Raw genomic sequence first — 27,366 nt, 5'->3', positions numbered from 1 at the left:
GCCAATTAACACATCAAACCACAGGTCCCTATAATCTTTATCTGATTTATTTCAAAGTTTAAAAAAAAAGAGTGGTTTATCAGCAGAAACCAGTTGGAGCTCTTAGTTCTGTCACATTTAATGAACTGGAAAAAACAAATCAGTTTTTTCAACTTTAAATCAGCCAAATTATCCTAATAAACTTTACCGGCCTTACCATTTAAAATACTTTCTATGAGATACTATAGGAAGCGTCAGGATAAACTGATTTCTGTCCTTTCCCTTATGTTGCTGTGCACTGCTGGTCAGATGCCTGAAAGAAGGCTACTACACTCATTTGTTTCTTACCAAGATGACAAAGTTGGCTGTTTTTAAGTATTTCTGGTGCCAAAAAAGCAGCCATGGTGTGTAAAGCAAAGGAGCACAATATATCACCCTTATTAAGGTAATGCTGCAACTGGCAAGCTGCGAAGCCAGTTGCCGGTCTGTTAACGGCTCCGACCAAGAAGACTAATTAACCAGCTCAATCAACATTTTTAAACTTGGTAGTCTATGAGGAGCAGAACGGCAGGAAGGAAATATTTTCTGCGCAAGAAGCACATTTGGTGTTTATATTTTTGCTTCAGTCTATGCAGGAAAATCAGAAATAATAGTTAATATAGTAGTAATAGAAAAGGTTAATATAACTGTAACAGTTGACATGTCTGATTATTAATAGCGTTGCTGCAGTGTAACTGGAACTTTTTAAATAATTAATGCAAACAGATCAGGTCATACTTTTTTTTTCACGTTGTTTGTCTAACTACAAAAACTTCATGCTTAAGTTAATGAAATCTGTATTTTTAATCTTCTTTTTTTTCAACGTGCACCATGTCTTCCCACCGAGGGATTGCCGGCAATCGCAAAAAGTAGACACACAAGGCGCAAACAGCAATTCGTTGGCAGCTATTATTCTCTTTTAGCTTTGAAACCATATTACATCCACAGTGCCTCGCAGAAGTATTCATCGCACCTTGGTATTTTAATTTACAGAACACGCCTAAACCTTTGAGCGTGTATTATTGTTGTATTGTGAAGCAAAGAAGAAATAGGACAAAATGACAGAACATGTCAGCGTGCAGAACCACTCGAGTGTCGGATCATTGTCATCCTCTCTGTCCCGGTCTCTAATCACAGGCAGCCTAACAGGTCCTGTTCAAAAATATCCCCGTATTTAGCACCGTGCATCTTTCCCTCGACTTGGACCATTTGCCCGGCCCTTGCTGCTGAAAAAAACATGCCCACAGCATGACGCTGCCACCACCATGCTTCACTGTGGGGACGATGTTACTGATGGGATGTGTTGGCTTTGCAGTGTTTTCTTAAGTGGCTGAAAAGTTTCACATTCATCCAAACATCTGGGGAGTCACCCATGTGCCTTTTGGCAAACTCAAAACGTGCCATTTTATTTTAACGATAAGTAATAGCTTTTTTTTCTGGCAAGGTTTCCATAAAGTGCAGCTCTCAGAGCGTACAGCTTATTGTGGTCCTTTGGACAGATCCTCCAGCTTCTGCTGTGGAGGTCTGCAACTCCTTCAGGGTTACCTTCTGTAATGTAACCATGTGCTTTGTAACAAGATCGGCAAAAAAAACCCAGGAAGGTCGAATACTTTTGTAAGGCACTGTATATTCACCCGGTATGTATGCCTAGGAATCTCACGGTGGCACACGCCTGAGCAACAGATCCTTCTTTAAAAATGATCCTGCATTGAATGGCTACAGCAATCAGGCTTATGATAAAGACTGAGATTGATGTTTTTCGTGTCTAAAACCGAGGGAATGCTCTTTTGAATAAAAATTGAACAGCATAAATTGCAAGCACCATTTCCTTCCAGGTTATCACCGCATGACACAAATCGTGGATGCTTATAAATAAAGTTCTGAATTATAACACAAAGACTGATGGCAATGTTATGATGGGGCGCAAACGGAGCAAAAGCAGTTTTCAGATCTTGTGTTTTAATTCTGGATTAGCATATAGGCTGTTCCTAATTTTACACCCACTGAAGCACGCAGGATTTACTTCCCTTCCCTGCAGAGATTTTCTCCCCAAATTATCCCACTGCGCTGCAACGTGGAGACCTCAAAGGATTCTCGGGGGGCTTAAGACGCACGGCGTGTAATTGTAACCATAATTACTGCCGACAAGCGGTTCAAATCCGACTCAGCACACCTCAGTCTGTCATCGCACGTCAGTCTCCACCCAAACAAAGTGATGGGGGGCTGAAAAGGCAGCCAGTGAGAGAAACTCCTCTCATCTTGGTGCTGAGAAAGAAGCCGCGTCCGCTCCATATGCTCCAGAAGCGCGCGCGCACACACAGACCGGAGCTGCGGGCGTCCTGAAGCCAGTCATGCACGCCGCCATCCATCACACCTTGGCCGGGCTCGTGTTCTGAGAAACCCGGCTCCTCAAACTGGGGACCAGTCACCCAAACACGATCCGGGACCGGTGACAGCACCACGCTCCTCTCCAGCTCGGCTTCTTCCACCAAAACACACCAGCAGCATCATCAGCAGCAGCAGCAGTCAATAAAACACCATCAATCTTACCTCTCGCTCTCCTTCTCCCTGTGGCGAGGATTTTGGGGTCGGATAAAGGCAGCTGGACGTGTTGGCGGAGAGACCCCTCTGGATTAATCTACTCCCGGTCGAGGCATGAGGAAAAGTGAGGAGAGCAGCGGGAGGAGCAGGAGCAGCGCGGCGCTGCACCGGCGGCTCCAACACTGAGACATCAGAGCGGCGCTTTCTGCGTAAGGAGCCTCAGCTCCGTCACATTGGCAGCAGCGCAGCAGAGGGGGTGTCAGAGTCTGCGTTTATCCACAGGAGACTTGGCATCTGGTCCAGAACCAGGAGCTGGAGTGAAACAGAACTTATGAGAGCTCACTTTCCTTTATTTGCTCTTGTTGCTCTCTCTTTATGTGTCATATGGAATCATATCTTAACTTTATTCCTTTTTTATTTATATATATATATATATATATATATATATATATATATATATATATATATATATATATACTCAAGTATCCCAATGCTGCTTTATTCAGATGTCTCTTCAAGAACGAGTCGTTGACAACTTAATACTATCATTAACTTTGTGTACTCTTTATTTCTTTCCCCTAGAAAGTACACCTGACCTGACCCAACCCAACGCTTATGTGTCGAACACCGCCTCTTTCCTAGATGGAGCCATTAAGGAAATATTGCTACAATTAACTTTTTTCGTTTTTTCTCTTCATTGACAGCATTTCTGGTCATTTCCTAGACATAGAGATTAAAAGTTATTGCCAATACCTTTTATTTCCGGTGAAAGTATTCTTGGCCCAGCGGTTCTATGTTTATCTGTGCATCTTTCTTGTAGTTATTGACAAAGCCATTGCTTTGTTAATTACAGCTGTGATGAACAATTTGCTGTTTTTTTCTTTTCTGGTTCTCTCCACTGAAGGTACTCCAAGCTCAGGGCTCCTTTAGTTGTCTGTACCACAGAGTTACAGATTAAACCCTTACTCTCATTAACTCTGTTGTTCCCATTAAAAGTATTCCTGGCCCACTGGTTCTGTTTAGCTGAGTCTCTTTTCTGGAACAAGTTTATGAGTTTTTACTGTAGTGAACTTTATGTAGTTTTTCCCATATAGAAATAACTCCTGTGTTCACCTGTGTATCTTAGTGGACGAAGCTGTAGCACAAATTAACCCTAGCTTTCCATAGAAAGTACGCATGCCTCAGAACTGTTTATAGACAGAACTGTTTTTAGTGTAATTGTTGTCAACTTTACTTTCCCTGCTTCCTGCCATCCGAGTCGCATTCCTCTCCAAACATCACTCAGATGATTGCAGCAGATAGACTCTCATGCCGAGCCAGTTCTGTCAGAGGTTTCCTCCTGTTAAAAGGGAGTGCTTCCTTTCCACAGTCACCTTATGCTTGTTAAGGAAGGTTTTTTTTCTGCTCTATGCAACTGATTAGACTTCCTTAGCTGGCAATTTACCAACTGGCAATAAATAACCCACTGAATTTGAACCAATGTGTCTAGGTTCTCTGTATATTGGAACTGTTCGCTATCACTACACCTACCCATAAGCAACGATGTAAGTACAGTTTGACAATTCAATATTTAAATTTAAGATTTAAACTTAATTTTAACTGTAAGTGTTTGCAGCACTGGGTCTCCCAGGTCAAACACTCTAACACATTTACTGATCCTTAATATAAAGAGTTGTTTTACACCTTAGATCTTGGGCCGAAATTGTCAAGTCAAAAGCACTCAAGGGCCAAAAAGGGAATAAAATAAATAACATAACAGAGTAAAAAACTTTTTTTTAACCTGTGTGTTCTGTACTTAAAATTCAATTCAATATTTAAATTTAAGATTTTAACTGCAATAATTTTGCCCGGATTAAAAATGAAAAGTTTCTATCTGCACCAGCCACCAGTGCTGGTTGGCATCAAAATATTTTAAAATGCAGTTTTTTTGGAGGGGGGGCACAAAATCAGTACAGGGCCCGCAAACAGCCCCTGGGCTGCACTGTGGACACGTCTGCCTTAGATAAAGATCGTTCCTGTGAGATTGTTGAAGCTTAAAATCAAATAATCTTAGTAAATGTTTCCCCAGTTCCTAGAAATACTCTCGACTAAACCTTCTCGGTTATGTAAACTGCACAAAATAAAATGTTTCATAGGACCAGAACTAAAAATCTGAGGAAATAAAGATTGCCATGTACTCCTGACATAAATTTAACATGAATATTTAAAGGATGTTTATTATTACCCTGACGTTGTGCTTGTTTCCCAACAGATTGATGTTTTTATTTGCACCGAATGAAAGAGCGATCTTTATCTGAAGCTGCTTTTAGTGGTTGCTGTGTGTGAAGTAATCAAGTGATTTCCCATCCAGATTGTGAGTTTTCCTTAATGCATTTATGGAACAACACTTTATTAACAGGAGAACCTGTTCATTTGTCACGCAGAAATGCATCGGAGTATTCATTTAGCATACTGACTGACGGCTTCTTTCCATCAACTTATGGAAATCAGCATCTCGTTATTGTGTGCCGGCGCTAAATTGCTCATTAATGTAAAACCTTTCTGACTAAAATCATTTAGAACATATAGTAGTTTTCTAGGTAGAATCGTCCTCATTCAACTGCATGGTAAAATATCAACACTTTATTTACACGGCAAAATTCATGCATCACAAGCAACTAAAAAGAGCCTTATAGCGTCAGAAAAATGATGTAAATTATAAAAACAACCTGCAGGAAGCAGATGAGCGGAAGAGATTAAATACGCAATGTCTTTTAAATACACATTCTTATGATACAAGTGGTTCTTTTTTGTTCTACGCAGAGTCGAGCTGCTGCCTCAGCGTCGCGCTTTCATCCCCGCTGCCCGTCGTCACCACACCTTTGATGGTATCCTTAATAAAGTCTTTAAGGCCGTCAAAGCCCTGGGTGACCAGATACTGCAGGTACCAGCTCCACGGCTTGGATTGCTGAAACACACACACAGGGAGTCACATCAAAAACATCTGAAGGATTGTTTGATCAAAGAATCGTGACGGATGTGCGTCAAGACTACATGCCGAGTCCTAAACGAGCACAGAAAGGAAAAGGAGAGCCGTTTACCTTGATGGAATTGAGGTCCATGTTCTTTCTGTCCGGCCAACACTGATAAAGAGGAGACATTAATAATCAGTGACAGAAATCTGTGGGAAATCTGCTCAAAGCTGCAGGTGCCCCCACCACCCCCCCCAAAAAAAAAGGTGTGTGTGTATTATTAAACATCTTAAAGGGCAGCCATTAATAATAAAATCTCCCTATGGATTAATGTATCATCTTTGAGGGATACATTAAAAGTAATTTGTCTTGCTTTTAGGTCTATTTGGCAAAGTGCACAGCGTGGCTGGGAGCTGATCCATCAAAACAACTGTCCGGGTTCCTGCACTTCTGGCATGTTAAAACTTAATGTTCCAGTGTTGCAGTTCTTTTAGAACATAAAAGACAGAGAGAGAGAGAAAGAAAGAGGAAAAATAATAATGAAGGAAGGAAGGAAAGGACTAACCTGACAAAAGCCAGACGTATGTTGCTCCGCCTAGCTTCACTCACATACATCTGGGACATCGCCCATAGAAAGCGATTTCTCCAACCAATTTTATGGTCTGGCCAATCAGGACGCAGGACTGGCATTTCATAGATGCGACGTAGTGGAGACGTGACCGTGACGTGAGACTGTTTTGATAGCAATGGCGGCTCGTCGAGGAAGCAAGCGTTAACATTGATGCTGCTATTTCTTCCGTGTTGTCCAATCTACCTAATATAGTTTCATTAAAAGAACATCAGAGAATGCCTCTGAAGGTTTTTGTTGGTGGAAACAATGTTTTCGCCCTTCTCCCGACCGGATTTGGCAAGTTTTGTTTTCCGGGGCGCGTCCGCAGCGGACATCTTGTCAGTTAGCGGTTAGCGTCACGGGTTAGCTTTGGTGTGAGTGGTTGAAATAGCACGTCGATAAAGATGACAGACAAGTGGCTTATCCAATCATATACAAGAATTTTTTATAAGGCCCAGCCTTCAATAAAGGCAATTCCTATGAAGAGGTCCCAGATAAATGTGAGTGGAGCTAGGCGGAGCGACATACGTCTGGCTTTTGTCAGGTTAGGAAAAAACACAAAAGGGGAAAGAAGAAAATGAAAGAAACGACAAGAAGGTCCACATTTAGACAGTGGGACAGAATAAAATCTGGTATATATATATATATATATATATATATATATATATATATATATATATATTCACTACTGTACTTAAGTATATTTTGGAGTACTTTATACTTTCCTCGAGTATAATTATTTTTGATAACTTTCACTTTTACTTCACTATATTTTTTACTCCAATACATTTTCAATGTTTGGTTTAGTTACTCGTTACAAAAAAAAAAAAAAAAAAAAAAAAAAGAGGGAGAGAGAGCGACGCATGCAATTTATATACCACTGACCTTACTTAAAGAAGAAAAACTGAAAGCTTACAAAAAGGTTGTGTTTTCTGTCTAAACTTGGTCTAAATGTCTCCTGCACTTGGTTGTTTATATTATTTTAAGTAAATTTGACTTTCAAAGTTTGCCAAAACGTAAAAAATGTCATTCAAACTGCATTTGCTTTGTTATACTTTTCATTACATTACTTGAGTACATCTATTTTTACAGTAATTTTCATACTTAAGTACAAGACATTTCAGATAATTTAAGACTTTAACTCAAGTAACATTTCAGTCAGTGACTTGGACTTTTATCAAAGTCATATTTTGGAGAGGTACCTATACTTTTACTTGACTCTGAGATTTCTGTACTTTATACAACACTATATATATATATATATATATATATATATATATATATATATATATATATATATATATATATATATATATATATATATATATATATATATATATATATATATACACACACACAAAAATTAATTTTCACAGTTTTCCAAACTCAGTGGGAACCCTGAGCTCCTTCAAAACGATCTCAGTGTAAACGGCGCCCACTAACCATCTGGTGGAAGTCCACGGCGTAGCTCATGAAGGCTGGGTGGTGGATGAAGTCGAAGTAGGTCCAGTACTGCGGGACGTTGCTCTTCGCGAGCAGCTCCTCTGACAGGAGCAGCTCCGTCTCTGGAGAATACATGCTGGAGTTCCACAGGCAGTTGACCATGAAAATCAGGTACTGGTTGAACTGTCGGAAAGTCTGCCGGCTGATGTGAAAGGCCTTCTGAAGACGGCAAACGGACAGACGGACGGATGGCGGTCAGTTTACAGGCTGCGTACCAAGTTTGTTTTCCTGAGGTTTAAACCTGCTCACTAAGTCAGAGCTCACAGGGACAGCTGTGTTGAAACAAACATTTTAAAAATTCTCATCCGAGAGGAGATTATGGTTATCAGGTTTACGCAGACGGATTCCTGAAGAGCTGGGCGGACATGCTGAACATAAAACATCCAGAGCAGAAATAATGACGCGTAGCTCGGCTGGGTAAAATCTGTCCTCACCTCGGTCACTTTCTCCTGAATCTTGGCCGACATCAGGTTGGCTTTGTACCTATAACCAGAACAGCAATCTCTGATTATGCATCATTATGAGTCTAAGGTATGGACTTCACATTTTGTTGCAACGTTTTGTATCATTTATTGGAACGATAAACAATAAAACTGACTATGAAAAAGTATTTACAGTCTTATTAAGGAAATAGCATGGCCCCAAAAACACAAATACTGCTCATAAAACATACCCATTTCAAAACAAACACAGAAATTAAAACATATGATTTCTGTCACTTAGATCACAATAAATAAATCACAATTCTTATGATATGAAGATTTTTACACTAATGTTAATACGATAAAAAGGCCCAACCTTAGGCACAATTATTATCCAATTTTCTTGACGATATTATCGCCTAAAGATAGATTTAATACCTGAATTTCACATATATAAAAGACCATAAAAGACCCATAAGTGACCCTAATACGTAATGAGACCGTGTTCTTAGAGATTTAACATAAGACACACCATGTTTACAGCCCTAAATCTCCTTTTTCACATTCTGTCAAGTTAAAACCACCATCTGCCACAAAGATTAATGGGATTCTGGGTGACAGAGGGACACAAAGTGGTGCATTATTGTGAAAGGGGAGGAAAATGATACATGGTTTTTGAGTCTTTCAAATATGAATATAACAAAGAAGTCAAGCATTTCCACCACCACTCCACTCAGGCACTCCTAAATAAAATCTACTGTTACAAAAGGCCTTTAGAAGTAGTTTAATAAATAACAAGAATCAGCCTGTGTATGATTTAATGTGAGTATAAAATTCAGCTGTTCTGTGAGGAATCAGAATCGGCTTTAATCGGCAAGTTTGTGAACAGAAACAAACTTCACTTTGCTCTGAATGAGGACTTATTAAGTATAAGAGGGCTCTGATCAGACTTTTTTTTAAGGCAAGTGCCTCTGAACATATGATCTCCATGGAACCATCATAGGGTGGGTGACGGTTTAATGACCAACCGATGATCCTTCAGCTTGAACTACAAAAACCCTCTGAGAATTAAAAATGGCAGATTCTGCCATTGGTGGAAGTCCCTGTCCTTGTTTTGAAGCTCTGCAGCAAATACTGTGACGTAATAGTTCAAAAAACATAATAGAAAACAGAGAAAACTGAACGGCTTGAAAAATATGACCCAAAAAGAATACAAAGAAGTCTTTGCAGCACTTGGAAAGACCACCTTCCCATTTTCTGCACTCGTAGAGACTCTAAGTACACAGCAAAATGTATTTAAGGGCTAAAAAAAAGTGGCTTTTGCATGATATGTCCCATTTAAGACAATCTGGTACAGACTGACATTTGTTATTGTATTACAAAAGTGTTCAACACAGTATTTTGAATTAAGAAGAAACGTATCTTGCTTCCACTTCACAATAATGCACTTCAACTTTATTTTAGCCAATCACATACAATCCCAATGAAAGACACTAAGGTTTTTGGTTGTAACTTGACAAAATGTGGGAAAATTTCAGACGGTATGAGAACTTCTGGAAGCCTCTGTATACTAGATGAACCGAGAATCCCCCACCTGCACATGATGTAGGCCAGTCTGTCCACGCTGACCGGGTCGGTGGCAAAAAAGGCCGGGTAAAAAACTCCTGGAGGAGGCATGATGATGAGGTGAAGGCCAAACTTCAGGAAAGTGTCACACACCTGGGGAAGGAGGGGCAAAAAAAATCATGCTCCGCTTCATGATCACAACTAAAGCAAGAGCTTTAATTGTGTGCAGGGTTCCTACAGCATAAGGCAAGTTAAATTCAAGACTTTTTAATACTTTAATGTCACTTGAAATAAAAAGTTAAGACCAACTTCATGATAAACAAGATAAACCTGGTTGCGACAACTTCACCCAAATGTTTATTTTAACATAAACCATTACTTTCTGGCTCAGTAGACATGTTAAAGATTTTGAAAAACATTCCCTATAGGAAGAAAGCTAAAAAACACACAAATTACAGATATATTTTACAAACTACTGAACTGAATTCACAAACTTTGTTTTGTTCCCTACTAAAATAAACTATAAATCAGTGCCAACTCTTTTTCACAGCTATGGTCCGGCCGCAACAGTTTTTATTGGTTCCGCTATCGGGACGGAACCAATAATGGTTACATTGAGCCGTTCGGTAAATTAAAAAATATATAATTGTATCAATTATTTTACTGTTTGGAAAGGATTACAAAAATAAAATCCTATTTATGACCTGGTAACAATTTTAAGACCTAAGAAAGACTGATTTAAGACATTTTAATGCCAATTAAGGCCTTAGTTTTATATTACAGAATTCAATGCCTTTTAAGACTTTTTAAGGATCCGCAGGAACCCTGTGTGTGTGTAAAGCTCTACTTTTTATGTTCTGATGCACTTTTTAACACTGAGAGTCCAGACTTAGAAAAAAACACTGTGCCGTTTCCAGGCTGCTTAGGAATTTGCATTAGAAAGTTAGATTTTTCCAGTTTCCATTTGGGAAAACAGCCAAAACCCCTCAGACACTAAAGTTGGTTTTCTGACTGGGAAAAATAAATCAGTTTGCCGAACAAAACCAAAGTTTTGTATCCAGCATGGCTGCCGTGCATGTAGAGTATAGTGACAGCTGTAGGTATAAACTATTTTTCAGCACTATTGACAATTTGAATCTAATTAAACCCCATACAACATATAATGCTGTACAACATCTATTAGTGAACATGTTCCTTTAGTGTTTGAACGCTTAAAAAGCAGGAAAGCATATTGCTGTTTGGCTTGTATTGCTAAAAGTACGATAGTTGGCAGGTAGACAAAAGGCGACTTCTGGGACAAATCTAACAGATCTGTGAACTTTGTGGTCTCCAGGAAACCTTCAGAGCTCAGGATGTCTGCCGAACAAACTCAATTCCCACCTTTAGATACAGGGGGACAGCAGCTCTGCTCTGAGCTCCTGCTGAACGACCAAACTCAAAATAGGGAGGGAAAAGTTAAGGAAAGTTTATCTTTCATTTATTTACCTTTTAGCCTGCACTGATGTCTTAAATAAAACCACATTTATGCAAATATATTGCTGTAGAACTGTGTTTAAAGCCCTCACATAAATAAGCAATAAATGAAATATATTCATTTAAGGAGATGAAAAAGAAAAGGAGTGAGCACAATTTGTGGGTCTTGCTCGACAAAGCCAGAAAGCAGACCCAGTTAGCGGCTTTCACTTACAGTCTCGTAGAAATCCAGAATAAAGCTGAGCAGGAGAGAGTGGCAGCCCTCCAGCTGGAGGCCCACGGAGGCCAGCTGACCCACAAACTGAACCAGCTCCATCACAGAGTCCCTGAACCCTGACAGGGTTATGTTTCTGAGACCAAGCCAGAGCAGAGCAGAGAGTCACACACACAGAAACCGGCTTATAAGATGACGCTAAGTGAAACTTACAACACCTATTTAGTGATTTCAGATAATTTTGCCTTGAAGAATATGACACGTACGTACGTAAGAAAGAAAGAAGAAAGAAAGAAAGAAAGAAAGAAAAAAAAAAAGAAAGAAAGAAAGAAAGAAAGAAAGAAAGAAAGAAAGAAAGAAAGAAAGAAAAAAAAGAAAGAAAGAAAAAACGAAAGAAAGAAAGAAAAAACTAAAGAAAGAAAGAAAGAAAGAAAAGAAAGAAAAAAAGAAAGAAAAAACGAAAGAAAAAAAGAAAAAAAGAAAGAAAGAAAGAAAGAAAAAAGGAAAGAAAGAAAAAAGGAAAGAAAGAAAGAAAAAAGAAAGAAAGAAAGAAAAAAAGAAGGAAAGAAAGAAAGAAAAAAGAAAGAAAGAAAGAAAAAACAAAAGAAAGAAAGAAAAAACAAAAGAAAGAAAGAAAAAACGAAAGAAAGAAAGAAAGAAAGAAAGAAAAAACAAAAGAAAGAAAGAAAAAACGAAAGAAAGAAAGAAAGAAAGAAAAGAAAGAAAAAAGAAAGAAAAAAAGAAAGAAAAAAAGAAAAAAAGAAAGAAAGAAAGAAAGAAAAAAAAGAAAAAGAAAAAACAAAAAAAAAAAAAACTAAAAAAAGAAATAACACGAAAAAAAAAAAAACAAAATAAGAAAAACAAAGAAAAACTAAAAAACAACAGAAACTAAATAACAATAAAACAAATCAGAAATAAATAAAAAAAAAAAAAAAAGAAAAAAAAAAAAAAAAAAAAAAAAAAAAAAAAGAAGAAAAAAAAAGAAAGAAAGAAACAAAGAAAGAAAGAAACAAAGAAACAAAGAAAGTAAGAAGTAAGTAAGTTTTGGCTCCTCGAAAAGTGAAAACACAACAGCGGCAACACATTATTTTCTTTAACGTGTTTCAAAACAGGACTCTAGTTGTTGCGTCACGCTTGGAGTTTAATCGAGTGGATGTAAAACTCACACGGACGTGTGGCCGTCGAGGCTGATGTCCGGGTCATCGTCCAACGTGTACACAGAGTGCCAGGTCAGCCACTTTACCAGCATGGTGTTTAAACATTCAATGAGTCCACACTGCAGACACGCAGAAGAAAAGCACCGAGCTCACAGCTGATCAAACACTCAACTAGTGCAGCATCTACAACGAATACAAAGATGGATAAAAAAAAAAAGTCCACAGTGGATTTATGGCTGATTTTTCTAAAGTCCTCAGGGATGGATAATTGACAGACAGAGAAAAAAAAGGGATTAACAGACTGATGGATGGAATGGACACAGGATAAAAGGATGGTTGGATTAATGCATGGGGTATAAATCTATAAATGATTGCAATAGATCAGGCATGTCCAAAGTGCGGCCCGGGGGCCATTTGCGGCCCCTGTGCTGATTTTGTGTGGCCCTCCAACTCCATTTTAAGAAAGATTTGGTCCACCAGCACAGGTTGCTGATGCAAATGCCAACTTTTTATTCTTAATTAGGGCAAAATTATTATAGACAGGCGAAAATCTTGCAATTTAAAATGTTAGGTAAAACATCCTATTTAAATTCTTAATAAACAGGACCACATCTGTCCAAGGACATTTTCTCAAATTCAGACTTTGGTTTAACTTAGATTTGAATTCATTTATTAAAATTGGCTAAATAGAGCAAGTGTTTTCAAAGAAATACTGACCCAAATCCCATTCTTAAGTTGCTAAATAAAAAATAATAATTTTCCCCCCCCCCCCTATCAAGCCCAAAATAATTTGCTAACTGGATGACCATCTTTTGATAAGACAAATGAGCAAAAACCCTTTTAACTTCAGATCTATCATGATTTACACATCCCTTTCTGGCTGAATTTCTGACTAATTTGTTAGATAAAATGATCCTGTGTTGTAGAGCAGGTAAAAAAAAAAAAAAAAAAAAAAATCACAATTTTTTGGTTGTTTATTCATTATTTATTTATTCATTTTGTGGCCCTCGAGGACCTCTGACTTGATTAATGCGGTCCATGTGCCAAAAAGTTTGGACACCCCTGCAATAGATGAGTAAACAGCCTGATAAACAGATAAACGAATGGACGATCAGACATATGAATGGATAAATAATCAGACTAATCGACAGATGAACATCCAGATGCAAGCTTTAGAAAACAGGATGAGGAGAGAAAACTCTGGAGAGGAACTTCGACATGTTCAGGAGAAATTCCCCAATTTTTCTGCAGCGTGCAGAAACTCTGAAGTTATAACAGGATTTTACCCCCCAAAAAAGAGGAGAAAAAAAAAACCGTACCTTAAAAAAGAGCGAGGATGTGAAGAACAGCTGCATGAGTGGCTCTAACAGGAGCGTTCTGATCTCTGAGCAGGAGAGAAAATGTCACAGTTGTTCTTTGCTCAACAAGTCAGCTCACATTTTCTAATAAAACTGTCACTCCGGCTCTACGCGACTATCAGTCGATGTGTCGCATTCAAAGGGCTACAATTCATTAGATTCTCTAAGCAAGACATTCGAGAAGAGGCCTTTCAGATGTTATATCATCGATAGAAAATTGTGTTTTTTTTTGTGGGTCTTTCTGGACACTCACGCGAGCTGGGAATGACAGAAATGTCGCTGAGAAGGCCGAGGATCTGTGGGCACAGCAGAGAGCCGTTCCAAACGTTGAGGAACTTGTACAGGAAGACAGTAGAACTGGGAAACCCCTCCTGATGGACAAAAGCAGGCATCGTTTTTAAAAAAAAAAAAAAAAAAAAAAAAAAAAAAAAAAAAAAAAAAAAAATGCAGGACAAGACGTGAGATGAGACGCTCACCTGGAGGAATTGCTGCGCAAACAGCAGCCTGCTTAAGAACTGCAGACCTTCCTCTTGGTTGGCTCCTCCGTCGCTGCAGAACAAAAACTCTGAACAAAAAAAGAGGAGGATTTAGTGAGTCAAACAGACAGAAAAATAAAAACAAATCATCAAGAGGGGTTTAGAGGCACTTGGTAAGATCCCTACGGTACTTTTCTAGTTGTCTCCTAACAGAATTCCCTTTGATACGCCAAACTAAGTCACCCGCTGCAGTTCAGCTCAAGGTCGGCTTTGCTTCAGGAGCAACTTCTCCTCGTGGAGGATGTCACAGCAGCTTCGCCCCCCCCCCCCCTCCTCCTCCTCCTTTCTCCCGATTCATTTACCTTCTTGGAGAGCGCAGCCGAGCCAGAAATTGAGGCGCAGGAGGGCAGACTCATCCTGCACGCAGTCCAGGTAGTGCAGAGCCAGACTGGAGCCCAGCAGAGAGGCCATCTGAGCAGGCAGCTGGTGGAGGTAAGATCAGGTAAAAAAAAGAAAAAAAAGGCTTTTAATTATCACACGCCCGTCAACACAAACAGTCCTGCAGATGCAAAATGGAAAAACTTCACGTTAAAATGCATCAAAATGCTCATCTGTGGGAAAAGGGTGCCTCACGTTACTTAACGTTCATCCTGTTTAGCTGCTGGAGATCAGGAATGAGCATCTTCCTGAGAAGCAGGCCGAGCATCCAGCCTCAAATGCAACAGTGCATAAGCAGCTTCCTCTGAACGTAGAGATACGTCCGAATAAAAAGGAGACAAACTATGAATGGACGCAATTTAGCGCTTCAACAAATGTCTCTTTAAACTGAGAGGACGCCATTCATCTTCTCACAGTAGAAGTGGAGGAAGGAAGTCTCTGATTCTTTGTCAATATAATGAAAGATCAGTTTTATACAGGGGACTGTCGTCAGTATTTTTCAAAAACATGACAGAGTAGAAACACTTTTTTTTGTCTCTTATAAGCCGAGTGGTTCTCTCTGGCATGGTGTGCAAACGAAGGTGTGAAAATTAAGAGCATGAAAACTCATTTACCGAGAATCTCATTTTAGTTTATTTATTTATTTTTTGCTTTTATCTGTCCTGAGTGAATACTAAGCCTCTAATGACATGTGGGAGGGAAAAGATATATATATATAAATATATATAATGATAAAGTAAATGAGAAGCACACAGCACATAAAACCGGTTTATGCTCTAATCTAATAAAAACAATTACAGCTGCAGGGCCACCTGTGCTTGGACCAAGTCATAAATGAGCAGCATGTGGTCCAGATTACAGACGGTACCACAGCACCACCATGTGGCCAAGAGGGTTTACTACACACCAGAATCACATTTGGCTTGTATGTACCTACCTATCTTTAACACAGCAACAGGTTGGAGATGACTTTGGGTCAGTGGATTCTCTCTTAGAAATATTCATTCACCTAAAAGGCCAATGTCAGTGTTTATGTCATATTAAATTTCCTTCTATTCTTTACCATTTTCATAAGAGTATGTTCAAGAGTATGTACATGATTTTTTTTAAGTGATTACAAATTTATGGATGCTTTCCAGACTAACATTTCCAGAGTTCTTAGTTCAGATATTTCTACGACGGTCGAGCTTTGAAAAATATAACCTGCTAATAATTTTGTCCATCTATTCATCCATGAAAGGACAGATGAACAGTCAGTGGGATAAATGGCAAAAAATGGTAAATGGATTGTAATTGTATAGTGCTTTAACTAGTCCGATGACCCCAAAGCGCTTTACACTAGGGCTGAACGATTTTGGAAAATAATCTAATTGCGATTTTTTTTTTCTTAATATTGCAATTTAATGCGATTTTTTTTCCAGCTTAATTTATCATGTCTTTTTAAACATATACAAACAATAAATCAACTTGTTTCCTCGCTGTGCAAATTAGTTGCTAAAAGACCCACAGCATCTAAACTCGGAGCGGAAATGATTGCGTTGACTACAATATATTTCAACCAAAATTGCAATTTTGACTTTTCTCTGCATTAACCACATGCAACAAAAATGGCCTCTAAATAAAGATGTTTGTAAACAAGGACTATTTTAAACAAGAATTTTTAATGTTTCTATTAATCAGAATATTGTTCAAGAGAACAGCTTTTAGTTGATTTGGACATCGATCCTTGTTGAACATAAAGTGCAACTAACAAGCAAGTCTATGTATTAAACTGATTGACCAGTACTTTATGCTATGTATGATTATATAAACTCTAAAACAAGTAATAAAGTTAGATTATCTCACTGCTGCAACTGTCTACCCTTCCGTGTGGAGGCAAACCCACTTTAAGCATTTTACCAACACTTAATGGAAGTGTCTAATTCCCTAATTGTTACATAGCCAAAAATTGCAGACCTCTGCGATTTGGAAATTGCGTTATTTTAACTCGTGATTATATTGAAAATGCGATTAATTGTTCAGCCCTATTTTACACTATAGTCAGCCATTCACACGCTGACGGTGGTGAGCTGTTAGCAGCCACAGCTGCCCTGGGGTAGACTGACGGAGGCGAGGCTGCTATACATCGGCACCACTGGGCCCTCTGACCACCACCAGCAGGCAATGCAGGTGAAGTGTCCTGCCCAACGAACACAACAACTGAGACGGCCGGAGTGGGGGGAATTGAACCGGCAACCCGACAAACTCCTGCGCCACTGCAAAGGAAGAAGGCTGGGGTAAACGATCTCTGTTTTCTTTTCCCATACCTCAATGCGATGTATATTTTCCAACAGCTGAGTGAAGGAGCTGATCTGCACAATGGGGACCAGGTCTCTCCTGGTCTGCTCCGTCTCTGGCTCCTTGTTGGTGACGGCGCTCAGCTCGGGCAGCTCCTGGTGGAGTTTCTGTTGAAGGACGTAAAAAAAAAAAAAAAAAAAAAAACGTAAACCGTTAATTACTTTACTTTAAACGTTTTTACAGTTTTGGACTCTTCTCTGATTAGTTTTTGGATTTGCTTGAAAGAATGTTTTAAAAATAAAAGAATGCTTCCTGGGTGGCACAAATCCATATGTAAACCAAGCTCTTAACAGATTTTACTTTTTTTTTTTTTTTTTTTTTTTTTTTAAGTATGGGATAACAAATTTCAAGTGTTCATTTCAGGTATAACAATAAACAAGTGGTAGTCTACCAATATCAAATTAGTTTAAACAAAACTAGTAGTTTGTTTATTCACCGAGGAAGATGCTCATGTTTCATTTACCAGGCAAGAATTTCACAAAGTTTTAAACAAAATAAAGATACAAACAGGGATCTTTCCAAATCACACCCACTGGCCAAAATAGTTAGGCCCAAAGACAGTGTGGTGCAAATTATTAAAGGTTACCTTTCTGCACTGTACTGAATGCAATCCAAAGTAAAAATGATATCCGAGTACCCGACACTGTTGGTGCCGTGTCAGCAGGCCGTGGTGTCCCATCAGGCCAGGACAGTAGCAGTGATTTAGAGAGGAACGGAAATCGTACTACAGTTTCATCCTCGTATGCTTCAGGTCACCCCACAGCTGTTGCAACCAAACACTCCTATCTATTATCCTAACCCAGAATAATGCTGCTTAATGAGCCTATTCAGCATATTCTGTGTTTGTTTACCTTCATTTGAAGAATCATTACACACGGAGGTATATGATTCAGATGTTTATTTTTGGTAATTCTGATGATTGTGGCTTTCAGCTAATGACAATTCAAGATTAAATTTCTCAAAACATTATGATTTTACCGAAGACCACTTAAAAAGGTTTTTTTTTAAACAGAAATGTTAGTTTATGGCCGACACAATACAGGGAAAGAATGCATACGAGACAGTTGGCAGTAAAACCCGGAACAAGAAGGGTGAGCCTCATAAGCTAATGCTGAAGAAGTTGGCTATTCCCAGATTGTTTCAGTAATGGAAAGTTGAGTGGAAGGAAAACGTGTGGTACAAAGAGGTGCACAAGAGACTGATTTAACCACAGCCCTTGACAGGATTTTTAGTTTGGGGAAAATTCATGACAGTCTGGAGTCCTTGCTACAAAAGCGACCGACATATGTCAATGTCAAATTTATTTATATAGCACTTTAAAAGCAGGTATAAAACTGCACCAAAGTGCTTTACAAGAAAGACAACAACAATCAACAAAACAGAATGGGAAACACTGCTTCAAATAAAAGCCAAAGAATAAAAATAAGTTAGTTTGCCGCAACAATACCTGCCTTAATGACCACCACCAGCTTGATCTAAACCCAACAGAGAATCTATGGAGGAAGACGAGAGATACTTGAGCCGACACCTCAGCGGGCCAACATTGATATGAGACCTTTCTTTAAATGGGCCTTGTATGTGTGATTTTCTCTAAAACTCTATTTTGGGTTTTATTTAGCAGCAAGCAATTATCATTTTACTTTAGTACTAAAGTATTTTAAGGGCGAAGAAACTTGAAGATCACACACAAAGCCACTAGATCGCAGGTCTGCAACCTTTACAACCCAAAAGTACCATTGTTGCCCGCAGTACCGCAAAACTAAACTTTTTTTGGACACGCAAAGGTAATGTGAACTTTTACCAAGAAAAATTTCTTAGTAAAAATTTCACTCAAAAACGGAATTTTGATAAATAGCCAATACAGAAAATGTATAATTTTTGAAGGATCACCATTTTAATTCGTGTTTTAGGTAATAAAATACAGAAAAATGTGAAACACTTGCAAAAGGAGGATGGGTACATTTTAATTTATGGGATGTTGATGTTTATGGAAACTTATGTAGAAAAAAAATTGAAAAAAGCTCATAGTTTCCAACTGCATCAAAAGACAGAAATCTAAAAAAATAAATAAATACATCACTGGTACTTTTAGAGTCTGTTGAAAGTCATTGCACTTACTCAATAAATATCTGTATTTAAAAACATTTGTTTGTTCTTCATCACTTCAGCCAACGTTAATATGGTCCAAAGGGCCGCTTGTGGCCTGGAGCCACAGACCCCTCCTCTAGATGACTGCTGGTAATGTGGCAATAATACTGGAACAGCAGCAGCAATAACTCAAGTGCTGCAGAACTCATTTACAAACACAACGAGAAGGACATGCCGGGGAACCCACCCGTTTCCGAGAGCCGGTTTTATCTTTGACAGCGAAGGCCAGAGTGATGCCGGGGGCGACCTTCACGCTGTTCGTCTTCTGGAGTGCCATCAGAGCTGATTTCCAGGGCGAAATATGATTCTTAAACCCACTCTGTGAGAAATCAAAGAACACTTCTGTTTCATTGCTGCTCAGAGGTGATAGTCAGGCAGCGTAAGGGCAGCTTCAAGCTTGGAACGAGTGTACAAACCCTCATCCGTGATGGTATGGAGATTGTCAACAGCTCAGGGCAAAACACTTTATAAAGTGACAGGAGGTGCATGAGGAAAGGCTGCCGTCCCTAAAAAGACAAGCAAGATTTACTGAACTCTGAAATAAATTAAGCGCCCTCACAGCCGGTATAAGACATGATCAGACCGCTACTGGTCTGTTTTAAGTCCCAGCTTTTAGGAGACAGAGAGAAAGAGACGGGAAGCTCACCAGTTTAGACTGCAGTTCCAGCAGCTTCCTGACTCTGAAGACACGAACTGCAATGACAAATCAGAGAACGCTGAGAAGAGGAGTAATGAAAATGACCAAAATTAAAGCGTGAAAAATAGTTGGCTTACCGCTTTCCTTTCTGGTTAAAAGGTACAACAAGTGACAAATGAAAGGGCACTAGACAAAAAAATATAAAGAGGAATAAGAACAAGAAAATGTAACATCATGTTCGTTACATACAAGCAAATAACAAAATATAAGGTGCTCTAATATGCAGCTGTAAGTCCTGCTAATAAAAGCTAGTTTATACTGACTTCAGTATAATAAAGTTATAGAAATCCATATTTGAAAGTATTAGTAGTTTTTGCTCCAATAACAGTTGATTTAAACCATTTTTTGACACGAGCTTCTCCGCTTTCAAGAAACACAAGTTAATGATTGCAACGCCAAGAATTAAAAAACAAAACCCAAAGTTTTTCACTGTCAAAGACTCAAAGGCTAAAACATTAAATGTCTCAATAAGTAGTTGGAAGTTTTCAAGCAAACCCTTCACCTTACAAAACTGTTTTTATTCTACCTCGGCAAAGTTTAACTGTAGTCAGGTCCGACCAAAACGTGCGACGCAAACGTGAAATCCGTACAAAAGCCCCATGGATCTGTGTTTCTCGATCCTGGCGCTAAAAGGCCCACTGTCCTGCAAGTTGAAGGGGTTTCCTCGTTGCTACACTCCCAACTTAAATTAATGGGTGATTAACAGGTTTGTCAAGTACCATTTTCTTTACTTTTATTTAAGCAAGAATGTCGCCATTGAGAATAATGATGATCTCTTTTTCAAGGGAGACCAGACCTGGCAAAAAATAAGTAAAAATAAAAGACAAGTAAAAAAAAAAAAAAAACAGTTACAAAGACAATTTAAAAAAAAATGAAAACTGTAAAATGTTACATCAGATAGAACTAGATGGGCTGCAGAGAAAACATGTAAAACCTGAAAGACCCTGAGGAACAGGGCAGAGAAAGGCTGCCGTAGATTCACTATATTTCCATAAATATTCGCTCATCTGCCTTCACACATAGGAACTTGAGCGACATCCCATTCTTAAACTGTGGGGTTTAATGACGTTTGTCCGCTCTTTGCTCCTGTAACTGTTTCACCTTTTATTGGGAAGATCTTTCCATCAGGTTTAGGAACATGTTTACACAAAGTTTTCACCATTCTTCCAAAAAAGGATGGACTGTAGACGTCTCCAGGAAGTGCCCCACTTCTTGACTGCTAAAGATAAGCATGTGTATTTCCTGGATTTTACACACCTGTGGCCATGGAAGTGACTGGCTCACCTGAATTGAGTGACTTAATGTTTCTATTTGTCTTCAATTAAGCATATCAGATATTCAATTTTATTATTTAGATTTTTTTTTTTGGAAAAACAGCTCCTGTATCAAAGTTATGAAGCGATTATTTCCCAAGCACGATTGATCATTGTGGTGCGTTTTAAACCCAGCAGCACTCTCAGACAGAGACTGGTCCATTCCAAAGTATAAAATTTGGCAAGACAAGTTCAGACCTCTAGACTAGAGAAATTGAACAACAGCTAAACAAACTGATGGCCCAAGAGAGAAGAGCAAACCCACCAGGGCCCCATTTCAGAAAACCGTGTAAGTGGATATCCAGAGTAATTTCTGGGGGTAAATTGCTGCATACCCTGGCTTCTCCGTTTCAGAAAGCTCAGAAGTCTTTACCCTGAGTTAAATTATGACAACAACCCTGCTACCGAGAAGAGTTGTTTGGACTAACTCTACACAAGGACGTGTCAGAAGAGGTGTAATCAATGCCCCCCACCCGCTTCTTTGGGGGCGTGGAGGGAGTGTAGTGTGAGAATACGGCTGAAATTCTGCCGCTAACCCGCTTTTTTCAGCAGCAACAACATTGTTTCTTTTTATGAGGGCTTCTTTTATGTTCATGCTGAACTCAGGGTTGACTGGACGCTGAGTTTAGTTACCTGAGTGATTGCACCTGTTCTGAAACCGAAAACGCAGAGTATAGCCCCATTTACACTACCCTTGTTAAACCGAGCCGAGACCAGTCCGAGCTTGGATCAGTTAACCAACCCGAGCCTCGTTCTGACGACCGTTTACACATCACACTATCCCGGTTCCTTGGTTGCTCTTTGCCTCCTAGTGACGATCTACGGTACTGCTGCGGGACAAAGCAAATCAAAACGGCGGCGCCCGTAACATTCAGGATGTTATGGTTAGACAGAGTCAGCTTTTGGGACGTGGATAAGACAACGCACGTCTAATAAGGATTTACAGACACAGGAAACAACAACAGACACTGAGCTTCATCACACTGCTAAGCAGAATCATCTCTGGAAATCGTGTGGCATGGTAAGGAAGCTAGTATTATTATGAATTTGTCTGAATGGAGTGTGAATCGGGACGTGCAGCCAGACACGCCGGAATAACCGCGAACAGTCAGCTGACTGTAAGGGAATGACGCGGTCTGCTCATGTGCTATTCGTTATCAGATAACCGGGCCAGAAAAAAAATACCAGGCCGAGACCACACCAGCAACTGGTCTGCATTTAGCGCGGTCCGGTTATGTCTAGCTCGGTTCAGTTCAGTCTGCTGACCGTTTACACACAAGAGTTATCTCGGTTACCGAGCTCGGCTCGGTTAAAAAGAGGGTAGTGTAAACGGGGTGTATGACAGCGTGAGGTAGAAACTACTCGGAGTAGATCGGCCATTCTTTCTGAAACAGGTCCCAGGTGAAGACTCAGCAGTTGATTTACATCACAAGGACAAAGGACACTTGTTCAAAGGCAGGAATTAACACGCTGTGATTTGGGAGAGGAGTGAAAAAAGCCATCTACATTAAACAAAGGAAATGCATCTACTCTGCATCTGACTTGTCTCCCCAGCTCTATAGACCAGTTCACACGTGACGTCACGAGCTACATCTGCGCTACATCTGGGTCCTGCTGGTAGGTAAAAACAGAGCTGTTCTCGTCTACTACCGTGACAAAACGGGTGAATTAGAGCGTGCTTTTAGTTCGTTTATTTTTGGAATCTCAACAATGCCTACGACTTGTTGTGCTCCCGGTTGCACACAGAGGCATTCTAAATCGTCGGATGTACGTTTCTGTCGTTTACTGAAGGAAAAAAGAAAGATGAAAGAAATGGAAAATTTCAATGAAAAGTATGGAAGATGCATCAATTTTGAAAATATATATTTATCTGCTCTTATTTACATTTAGAGTCAAATTTAGATTTTTGATGTCAAAAATTGTTTAACCCATCTCAATATTTAATGGAAATTAAAATAACCAACCCCTTTTTGATATTTGCTGACCAGCTTTTTACACGTTTCCATTGACATGATGTTGATATTTGGTGATGAGCTCCAGGTAGTTAGAAGGACTCTTTGTCACCAACTTAAATCATTAGCTAAATGTAAGATTCAAGTCGGGAGTCTGGCTGAGGCGATCCAAAAAAAAAAAAAGATTATTTCCAGCCAGGAGAGACATGTTGGTAACATTTTTAAAAATAACTTTAAAAACAAAATCTGGCAAGCATGTGAATCATTTTAGGCTCAACTACATATGCTCATGAAAACAAGAAATAAGCTTTGCTGTAGTTTCCCACAACCTAAAAATGTTATTGTGTCACATACCAGATTTTCCTCTGTGACGAAGCTGAAGATGATGCCATATATGGCTCGCAGCTTATCCTTTGCATCGATCATGTCAAATACAGTCAACACCCACTTTATAAATAAGACCTACAAGTTTTAAAGAGGGAAAAAAAAAGAAAACATTTGTTCAATCATACACAAATAACCCACTGAATAACAAAAGGAGCTACTTTCTGTGCTCTAACACGAGAACAGGGGACTTTCATTTTAAAGTTATTAAAGGGGCCATGACAACAAATTTCCCTTTTCTGAGGTTTTGGGGACATAATACGGTCTGTTAAGGCTGATGAGGCCGTGTTAATGTCAAAACTGAATTGTTGACCAGTTATCCAAACATGGTTGTAGCTGCATGTTACCACAACTAACCCTTTTATTGAGGCGAGACATTTGGCCTGACAAAACAACAAGTTGTTTCTTTTTTTTAAATGACATTTTTTGGAGAATTGAAATAGAGATATGGTAAAATCATACACATATATGCAGCAATATCAATTACATTATTAAGTTTATACAGTGATGTCATGGCACCTTTAATAAAAGTGTGTTCCCTGTTTGTTCGGTTTTTTTTTAACCCTGCATTATTTTCATGTTTACATGCGGCAATGATCTGATCTTCACAAACCTGAGTGGTGATGGGTATTGCTCCAACACTGAGCCACACTACAGCCCGGACAACCGCGTCCTGCGGCACCACCGAGGCAGGTATCAGACACTTGAGCACCCGCGCACATGGACTGCTCCCTAAACACACAACAAATCCAAATGGGGAGCAAACTTAAACGCAGGGTGGAGGTGGTTAGATGTCCGACACATAGACACGGTACTCTCAACAACAGGTGCCACAGTTTTATATGTAAAGCTACAAGCAACAGAACATATCATCTTCCATGTAATCTGGGACTTCCAGCAACAATAGAAAGCTTTACACTTAAAGGAAGTCAGAATAAAAGTGAGAAAATCTTTCTCACATCATAGTTGTCTGAGTACTTTTAAATGAGCGTGTGATGAAACGGCATGAAAACAAAAACTGGCAGTGTACTGGTATTTCCTGATGACATGTTTGGTTCTCAGCTACTCTTTGTGATGAAGTGTGAGAGCTGCAGTGATTTGCTTTCGACGGCAGCTAAGGGACCGGCTTACCCATGCGCAGGCTCATAGCAAACTCCAGCATAACAGAGATGGCCTCTGGGGACAGTCCCATGGTGAAGGCCACCTTCTCCACCTGCACCAGGTTGTTCTCCAGCTCATCGTTCCCCACAACAGGAGTGCCCACTTTGACTAAAGGAGAGGGAAGCGAGGCATGTTTATTCACATTGCAAATTTCAGCCAAAAAAAAACAAAACAATTCAAAGCGCTTTACAAACTCTGAATCAGCTTTATTTGCCCGTATTTGTAGGAATTTGACTCTGAAATGTACACTGCTCATGTCGTGCCTACTTTTACAATAACATAATAATTCAGTGATAAAATCAAAAAGAGGCTATAAAACAAAACCAACAGATTGAGAGAATAATGTGATGGTGCAATGAGCAGAGTGCAAAGGATGCAGGAGTAAATTATTACTGTTTCATTATGTACATGTTGGAGGTGGAAGAGATGCACAGACGCACACAAACATACATGTCCACGGTGTGACGAGTGCAGAGAATGCCGGAATAAATTAGTATATACAGTGTTATGTACGCTAGGTGGATTATGTTGTATCCGGATACAGCGCTTCAGTATTGGTATGAATAATTTTCAACGAGCCATTTTTGAAAAGAAAACTAAAATGAAAACGTTCACGTTTGAAAACCGATTCTCTTTTTACACTGCTGCTTTATCTTTTGAGAAAGGCAACGACAGTAATACTTTTTATTCAGCTGGTCTTATTTGTTTACTCTTCTTTTTTGTCAACTTATATTTACACAATATTTTTTTTTTTTATTGGATTATCTATGCACTTTGTTTGCTCCAAACATCGCAAAAACATTTTCGCTGTAATTTGCATTGTATTCTGTGGGATAAAGTACTTCAGTAACCAAAGTATCCTACCAAATTTACCTACATACAGCACATAGTGCTATTGCTACAACTATGTATCAATTTACCAATGTTATAACGAAAAATTTGCCGTAGTAAAATGTTTTTTGTTTATCTGAAGCATTTTGTTTGGTGTAAACAAAACAAAAATATCTGGTTTTTTTCTCTAATCTTTAAGATAGAGACTAAAGTAAAAGGGACATGAAGATGTGATTTAGTGAAACTGAAGGTTTCCTAATGACTATTTCTGCTATCAACGAGACAAGAAATGGAAACGTCTTCTGTAGGCACGTTTACATGTTTGTTGCGCTAACACGCCATGCGTTATTCTTAAAGACGGTTTACGTTCACCGTGTGCTTTGTCTTACCTTTTCTGTTTTCTGTTCCCTACAGTGTTCTGTTTAAGTGTAAAACGTTGTTAGAAAGACGGACTTTTACCGACGACAATGAAAACAGCTGTTGTTTGGTGGGTGTGTGTAGTTGTGAAGCTGAGACCTACCTTCAGAGAAGTACTTTAAGGCCAGGACAAACGGGTCCGCCTCTCTCTTCCTCCGTTCATTTTCTTCGATTCTCGGACTCCTGTTGCTGCTCCGACTCGACAAAGACTGGTTGTTTGTAACCGAACTGTCCGAAAGCGACAGAGTTAGCAGCGCCGCCATTTCTGGATTGATCAACAAAACAAAACAAACAAAAAAAAACTGTTAACAAATAAAATCCCCTCCCCTACTCTGCTTCCATCCGTTCAAACACAACTTTCAGCCTTCCGCGCCGACCGTTTGGTCGTGCGCCTGCGCAGTAGCGCCCATCCGCTGCGGTGCTTCACGGGAGTTGTAGTATATTTTTCGACTTCCGGAGATGCTGAGAGAGGACGTTGGCGATTCGTCCGTAAGACATTTGTAGATTTTTGCTTAGATATTTAAAAATTGGGAGCATTTCGTAGGTTCCCAAGTCTTAAGGTAAAATAACAATATTTTTTATTAAATTGTTATTAAATTGTACTTTGTCATTAGAGCAGTTTTGCTGCAAGTCTTCTGTAAGAATAAACAATAATGATCAAAAACTATATATATATATATATATATATATATATATATATATATATATATATATATATATATATATATATATATATACACACACTCTGCAAAAACAGAACTAAAAATATGTAAAATGCTCTTAAAATGTGTGTATTTTTCCTTGATTTGAGTAGGTAAATAAGATGATCTGCCAATAGAATAAGATTTTTGCACTTAAAAAAGGAACAATTTATCTCCATTATCTTATTTCAAGTGCAGTATCTAATTGTCTTATTTTAGGGGTCAAAATACTCATTCCATTGGCAGATAGTCTTATTTACCTGCTCAAATCTAGGACAAAAACACAAATTTTAAGAACATTTTACTTATTTTTAGATCCGTTTTTGCATTCTTTTTTTGCAATTATGGTATGTGTATGAAGGACATACATACACATACCATAATTTTACCATTTTCATATACATGTTGATGTTGTCAAAACTAAGCGGTCAAAGAAGGAGGAGAGGTAAGAGCGAGATCCTGCGAATCTTGGATGATCTTACAGATGAGCAGGAACGTTTTGACCTGAGTGGACGCAAACAGCAGTTGTAGAAACCTGTAAAATGGTATAGAATTGTGTTTATTACTTCACTTCTTTTCCGCCTTTATTTGAGAGTGACGTTTTTTCTTTAATAAAAAAAAGTTTTTAAAAAGTACTGGAAAAAAAATTTTTTTGGCCAGCAACTGCAGCTTTGGGATTATTGCCGCACCGGCTTGTG

General features: G+C 39.0%; 1 protein-coding gene across 1 annotated transcript; it reads right to left on the bottom strand.

Annotated features, from left to right (window-relative positions):
* Positions 1 to 5,166: 5,166 nt before the first annotated feature.
* Positions 5,167 to 26,370, bottom strand: cenpi (centromere protein I). Its single transcript, XM_036127471.1, has 20 exons — positions 26,071 to 26,370; positions 24,690 to 24,827; positions 24,172 to 24,290; positions 23,529 to 23,636; positions 19,987 to 20,035; positions 19,859 to 19,905; positions 19,629 to 19,718; positions 19,400 to 19,531; positions 17,034 to 17,171; positions 14,652 to 14,772; positions 14,290 to 14,378; positions 14,067 to 14,184; positions 13,775 to 13,839; positions 12,465 to 12,574; positions 11,299 to 11,434; positions 9,640 to 9,764; positions 8,058 to 8,106; positions 7,564 to 7,782; positions 5,640 to 5,681; positions 5,167 to 5,506 (listed from the first exon to the last, which is right to left on the bottom strand). Exons 1-20 carry the CDS (start codon positions 26,228 to 26,230, stop codon positions 5,354 to 5,356), a joined length of 2,208 nt encoding a protein of 735 aa, XP_035983364.1. The 5' UTR covers positions 26,231 to 26,370; the 3' UTR covers positions 5,167 to 5,353.
* Between the last annotated feature and the right edge of the window lie 996 nt (positions 26,371 to 27,366).

This window comes from Fundulus heteroclitus, chromosome 23 (genome assembly GCF_011125445.2).
Source record: "Fundulus heteroclitus isolate FHET01 chromosome 23, MU-UCD_Fhet_4.1, whole genome shotgun sequence".
NCBI classification, from domain to species: Eukaryota; Metazoa; Chordata; class Actinopteri; order Cyprinodontiformes; family Fundulidae; genus Fundulus; species Fundulus heteroclitus.
Note: the sequence above shows the minus strand (reverse complement) of the source record. Positions and strands in the feature narration are given on the sequence as shown.

Bases quoted from the DNA above. Each gene is read 5' to 3' on its own strand.
- cenpi (XM_036127471.1), bottom strand. From the start codon at position 26,230: ATGGCGGCGCTGCTAACTCTGTCGCTTTCGGACAGTTCGGTTACAAAC. The intron at 20,036-23,528 runs GTATGTGACACA...TTTTTTGTCTAG, and splicing joins TCGTCACAGAGGAAAATCTG to TGCCCTTTCATTTGTCACTT. The intron at 14,379-14,651 runs GTAAATGAATCG...TTTTTTGTTCAG, and splicing joins CGGCTGCGCTCTCCAAGAAG to AGTTTTTGTTCTGCAGCGAC.